Raw genomic sequence first — 6,435 nt, forward strand, 5'->3', positions numbered from 1 at the left:
CTCTCTCTCTCTCTCTCTCTCTCTCTCTCTCTCTCTCTCTCTCTCTCTCTCTCTCTCAAATAAATAAATGCAAAAGATTTTTAAAGAGAGAGAAAGACAACAGTTCGAAAAGATGGCTCAGTGTTTAAGAGCACTTGCTGCTGAGGACCGGAATTCAGATCCGAGCCCGTATGAGTGTCCCACGCGTGCCTGTAACCCTAGCACCGTGGAGACTGCACAGAGGAGCTGAGGATGGCTGGGGCTTTCTGGCTTCCAATGCAGCTCAGAAAACATGAGCCTCAGGTTCAGGGACAGATCGTGGCTCAAAAGAACAGGCAGAGGGTTGTACAGGAAGACACAGGATGCTCTCTTTTGGCTTCTGCACCAACACACAGATGTGTACCCCCAGCCACACACATAAACAAGTATTTAAACAAACAGACAAAAAAACCCACATAAAGGTGGCTTCACTCAATAATTACAATCCCACTCCAATAAGCATACTATTTTTGTGGCCATTCTTCTTCTAGACCATCTTCTAAACACACAAGTTCTGATGTAAAACTTATTTTTGCCTTTTCTCCCTTGTTTTACTATGGTCAAGGGATTGATTTTAAATTCTTTCCTGGAGTGTCTCAGCTGATCAGAGACCACCTTCACCTCTCAGCAGGATGAAGTAACCCTTGTGTCATGGATGATGCAGAAAAAAGTCTTTGAAAATAACGGTACCAGGGGGCTGGGCTTCTCAGCACCCTGCCCTTCCCCACCCCTCTGCTGCCCCCAACTGCTGACTAGTGCGGCTGTGCACTACAAGATGTCAGTGGCAGCCCTGGCCTCTCCCATGTCAAATTGTCCCCACACATTACCAAGCATCCCTGGGGATCAAAACCATGCCTTGGGGTATCAGGACATAATTCTCTCCCAATCCGCACTGAGCTCAGCTGTCCACACCCTGACTCCCACTGGGACAAGGCAGAGGAGCTTCTAATCTTTCCTCATGTAGCCATGGGCATTTCCTACACATCTCTGCCAGCATGTGCCCAAATACTGTAAAGTCTTTCCACCTCTTCAGAATGAGAGTTTGCATTAAACACAAGAAGCCACCCCAAACATCAGGTGCATACCTTCTGAGGGCTCCAGCTCGACCACACATGTCAGCCATAGTTGCTGGTTATATGTAGACAGTGGGTTTGAACGTATTTGAATTTGCCTTAGCTGAAGCAGAAGAGAAAACAAAGTCATCATGTGCCTTGTTCAGAGGCCCTGAACACCTCCGCTTTTTTTTTTGTTTGTTTGTTTTTTGTGAGACAGGTTTCTCTGTAGCTTTGGAGCCTGTCCTGGAACTTGCTCTGTAGACCAGGCTGGCCTCAAACTCACAGAGATCTGCCTGCCTCTGCCTCTATAGTGCTGGGACTAAAGGTGAACACTTCATCTTAATGTACAAACAGATGCTTTGCACACAGCTTGGAGCACGAGCCCTGACAAAGCTGGGAGGGCTTCCGTTTGCCAAGCACCAAGAATCAGTGTCCTAAAGAAATGCGCGGCTGGGCTGCACTGCCTTCCTGCCTCTCCAAGACTCTAGGCAGCAATTCCTACCACCAGCGCCTGCTAGACACCACAGGAAGCCACTGGAGGGAAAATGAAAAGGGCAGACTGAGGAGACACGCGGCAGTAAGGGACCCCAGGGAGCAGTGTTCCTGCGTCTCCATCCCATCTCTGTGATAGCTGTAGACTGGGTATGTTGCTGGCTAGTGTCTGTTACTCTGGCATTAGAGACATCTTAGCCTACCTGCAGAGGGAAACGAGAGGAGCGTGTGAGAACTGTCACTCCACAGTATCTCCTGGAAACACAACAGTGGTGTCTCACGGCAGAGTGTGGAGGGAGCTGGTGAAGGTGCCTATCTCCACTACCCAAACCAGCGTTACTTGAAGACCGCAACTGTGGAGGTGAATGTCTTGTTCCAGGCTGTCAGGGTCTTCACCAAACTTTCTGAGACCACACTTGCCAAAAGCCAGAGGGGGAGTAGAGGGGAGTGGAAGCTATTGGATGTGTGTGGTGGTGGTGGTGGGGGGGAGATCTTGTCTTTCTCAAACAAGATGCTCGCATAGAAGCCCTGGGTTCCATGGGATGGCTTACTGTCAGAGAGAGAGAGAGAGAGAGAGACTGGGAGACCCATGACTGTCAAGAAACTCATGGAGGTACCTCTCCAAAGCCGACCCTCTGCCGCAGACCTCAAGACAACAGGAATGCAAAGAAACCTGGCCACCCAGAGGTCGTTCCAAGGCAGCAGCAGAGCTAGAGATACACAGCTTTTCTCTCTGCCCTTTTAGAAATCATAAGGAGACCCATGCATAGTGACACATGCCTGTAATCCCAGCACTCGAGAGACAGAGGCAAGTAGATTTCTGTGAGTTCAAGGCCAGCCTGATCTACACATCGACGTCCGGGCTAACCAGGGCTACAATGTGGAACCTTGCCATAACAAACACAATGTTGTAAGAGGAGAGCAGAAGGAGGGCGAACAATGACCCTGAATCTACAGGTGCTGTGAAACCTGGAAGCACGCTCAGTTTACAGAGACTCCATGTAAGACCCTACCGTTCACTTCTCCAGTGAAATCAAGGTGCATTTAAAGAGGGGGAACAGACTACATTTAGGATGAGCTCATGCAGGGCATCCCAGCCAACACAGAGAGCGGCTGCTACTGGAACCAACACTGAACAAGTCGTGACTTGGACAAACACAGCAAAACCGTCAGTCCGTAAAGCGCTTCCATGCGAGCATGAGAACCCGAGTTCTGCTCCGGCAACCACCAGGCTGGGTGCCACACAGCTGGAGGCAGAGACAGGAGGATTCCTGGGCTCTCTGGCCAGCAGCCTAGCTGGCAAGCCCAAGTGCCAGTGAGGAACTCTAAACTCAAAACAAAACAAACAAACAAACAAACAGGCTGCAATTCCTGAGGACCAAACCCTTTAGTTAACCTCTGACCTTCACACACATGAACACACATGTATAGATACACAAATTAAGCTTTTTAAAGGAAGAGCCAGATGCCTACGTAATCATTGTTAAAATGGCGAGTGTGACAGGCTTTCTGACGTGAACAGTCAGCACAGGGCACGGCATTTGGAAGTCAGCTGTAGTTTCGTCAGAGGGAACACCAACGTTCTTCTGCTGCATCCTTCTGAGGACACCAGGGACCCAGAAATGGGAATTTCAGTGACAAGAACCTGGCTGAGAAGTAAGAGCCGCGAAGAGCTCCAGAGCAAGAGAAGGGCGGTCTATCCTCAGACTCTCCCAGCAGGGCCACGTCTCAATGACTCCAAAGTCTATAGTGACCCCTCTGCTGCTTGAGGCACCTCTTACCTTTCTGCTGTTATTTAGTGAGAAATTAGCAGCAGACTGCTGGATCACTCTGGGTCCTGAGAGTAACAAAGAGAAAGAAATTAGAGCAATTAACTTAGCTTATTTTTATGCGAGAAAGACTTACACATTAGACACTGTGATCTCATGTACTGCTCTTACTATTTCTTTTAGAGATTTTATGTCCGTAGGTAGAATACCAAACACAGAACAGACAAGCACTCTGTTTGACACAACCTCCATGCACACTAAGGCAGAAGGACCAACATGCCATGGTGGGGTCTCACGGACATTACTGAGAGTGAAGTTAACGCGTTCATGCGGTTAACCCAGTCGTCTAGAAATAGTAAGCAGAAGCGACAAAGTGATGGATATCCTGCAAAAGCACGGCACAGGGCTTTCTTGAAAGAGATGCTTTATGAAGCTCTTTCTTCCCCGACTTCACTGCAATTACAAAGAACTAATCACTATCAGCACATTTCAGAGGACAATTCACCAGGATTAAGTACATCTCTACTGTGCGGCCATGGCTACCCGTCTCTGCAGCTCTCCTTGTAAAACCCAGTCTGCCCCACTAACCGACTCTGTGCTCCACCCCTCTGCTCTGGTAACCTTCTCCATGGACCCCGGGTGAGTAGAATCACACAGGGTTTATCAGCTTGGGACTGGTTTATGTCATCTAGTACAATGTCCTCATGACTCACGCTGCAATGTGTCTAAACTGTCTAATGTTTTCCTTTTTAAGCTTGTGTGCATGTGTGCCAGTGTGCGTGTGGAGATCAGACGACAGCTCAAGATGTCCTCCTTCAGAACTGTGAGGCTTGGCAGCAGGTTGCCCCTGGCTTTATTCACTGAGCCATTGTTGACAGTTTCCTGCAGGGTCTCTTTAAACAGAAAGATCAACAACTCAAAATAGCTTCAGGAAGCCCCTGAAACTGACCAGATTCACTAGGCCTCTCCTTGCCAGAGTCAGCAATAAAAGCTGAGAGTCCTCCTAGGTGGAAGGGAAGTCGAGCTGTAGAGGAGATGGAGAGGAGAAAGGCTGTAAAGAGCCTGAGCCCAGACCAGCTGTCTGCCTGGAAGAGATTGAGACCGGAGTCACCTGGAAAAGACCCTCCGCAAGCGGCTGAGCTGCCCACAGGCTCCACGGTATCCTCCAAGTATCTTGGCTTTTGTGAGCTGTCACCCAGACTGGGTGGACTTGGTGATGCAGCTGTCTTTGAGCCATTTCTGCTCCTGTTAGTGACCCCTAGTTGGACTTTGGTGGTACCCATACTTTGGTCTGTCATGGGCTTCCTGTTGGGGGTGAGTAAACACGTGTGTTCCATCTCCCCAGGCAAAGTCTTGTCACACAACAACCTTCTTGAGGCCTCACCATCAAGACTGAATGATGTTCAATTGCAGCACATACCATACTTTCCTTATCCATTCATCTGCCAACGGATATCTAAGCTGGCTCACCGTTTTAACCACTGTGGATAACACACTGACGAACACAAGGGCACAAACCTCGCCACTGCTTATTTAGAGATCCCAGGGGATGTGAGTGTCGATCATCTGGTGCTGTTTGTGCGGGATGCTGGTTTTACCCCTTCTCTTAACCGTCTGTTGTCCTTGATTAGAAGAGAGGGCCTTTACAGACAAAATACAGTCTGTGTCACATCTGTGTATGTGGTGTGTGTACACATAGAGGGGAGGTGTGTGTATCTATGAACATGTGTGTGTGCAGAGGTCAGGGAACAGCGTCCAGTGTCCTCTTGTATCACCCGCTACATTGGTCCTCTGAGGCAGGATCTCTCCCTGAACCTGGACAGAAGCCAGCATGGCCCCCGTGATCCTGGCCTCCATCTCTCCTCACCAACAGTGCTGGGGTTGCAGGTGCATGCTGGAATCTCAACTCAGGTCTTCATGGCTTTGCTACAAGCACTCAACCTGAGCCATCTCTCCAGCCTCTTGGGCTATGTTTTAATTTCATCTATTCTACCTACTTCTGCCTTCTTACTATCTGGCTAGCTGTCTGTCTGTCTGTCTGTCTGTCTATCTATCTATCTATCTATCATCTATCTATCTATGTATCTATTTATCTATCATTCTATCAAGCTATCTATCAATCTATCATTCTATCAAGCTATCTATCTATCATTCTAATCTATCATCCTGTCTATCATTCTATCTATCAATCAAGCTATCTACCATCTATCATTCTATCTATTTATCTATCTATCATTCTATCAAGCTATCTATCGATCAACCTATCATCATTCTATCAATCTATCTATCAATCTATCTATCTATCTATCTATCTATCTATCTATCTATCTATCTATCTATCTATCTATATGGGTTTTTTGAGACAGGTTTCTCTGTACTTTGGTGCCTGTCCTGGAACTCTCTCTGTAGACCAGGCTGGCCTCGAACTCACAGAGATCCACCTGCCTCTGCCTCCCAAGGGCTGGGATTAAAGGTGTGTGCCTTTTAATCAGAGAATTTACTCAGTTTACATTTAGCTACTGATTAGGAAACTCAATCCTGTCTCTGTTTTCTCTGCATTTGATTCCTATTAGCCTCACAGCTTTCTGTTCTTCACTTAACACCCAAGACCCATATTCTGCTGGACATTTATAATAGCTTAACATGGACAGTACACGAAAACTCTTTCTCATCTTCTGACTACTGTAACAATGGTGACAACACACACACACACACGAATGTGCACATGTATAGCACATCATCAGGCTCAAACAGCAAACCCTTGACTTTGAACATGCTAGCCAGTCAAGTACTCATCCACTGAGTTGCAATGACAGTCCTAATTCGTAATTTTATATCCAAAACTATAAATAATGTTAATGATTTAGTCTTGTATGCAGGAGACAGAGCGTGGACTTGCAAACAGACAATAACCACAGCTTCTGAGTGATGCACTTTTAAACATGTCAGCCTCCAAGGATCCAGAAACAGAAAGTGGCTTTCCCACTACTATGAGATAACGGGAGCTTTTACAGTTACAACAGCCGCCTTTGCTAGATAGACTAGGTGTATTTTACAGTTACAACAGCTGCCTTTGCTAGATAGACTAGGTGTATTTTACA

At 47.3% G+C, this 6,435-nt stretch overlaps 1 protein-coding gene across 2 annotated transcripts in view; it reads right to left on the reverse strand.

Annotated features, from left to right (window-relative positions):
• The window catches only part of Tmem181 (transmembrane protein 181), a 62,083-nt gene that overhangs the window by 21,646 nt on the left and 34,002 nt on the right, over window positions 1-6,435 (reverse strand). For both annotated transcript variants that reach the window (XM_026787380.1, XM_005363395.2), the window contains exons 3-4: window positions 3,347-3,402; window positions 1,104-1,194 (exon numbers count right to left, since the gene is read on the reverse strand). In XM_026787380.1, coding sequence (XP_026643181.1) covers window positions 1,104-1,194; window positions 3,347-3,402 — 147 coding nt within the window. The remainder of the gene's footprint in view (window positions 1-1,103; window positions 1,195-3,346; window positions 3,403-6,435) is intronic.

The sequence above is a fragment of the Microtus ochrogaster genome, linkage group LG9 (assembly GCF_000317375.1).
Source record: "Microtus ochrogaster isolate Prairie Vole_2 linkage group LG9, MicOch1.0, whole genome shotgun sequence".
Classification (NCBI taxonomy): Eukaryota; Metazoa; Chordata; class Mammalia; order Rodentia; family Cricetidae; genus Microtus; species Microtus ochrogaster.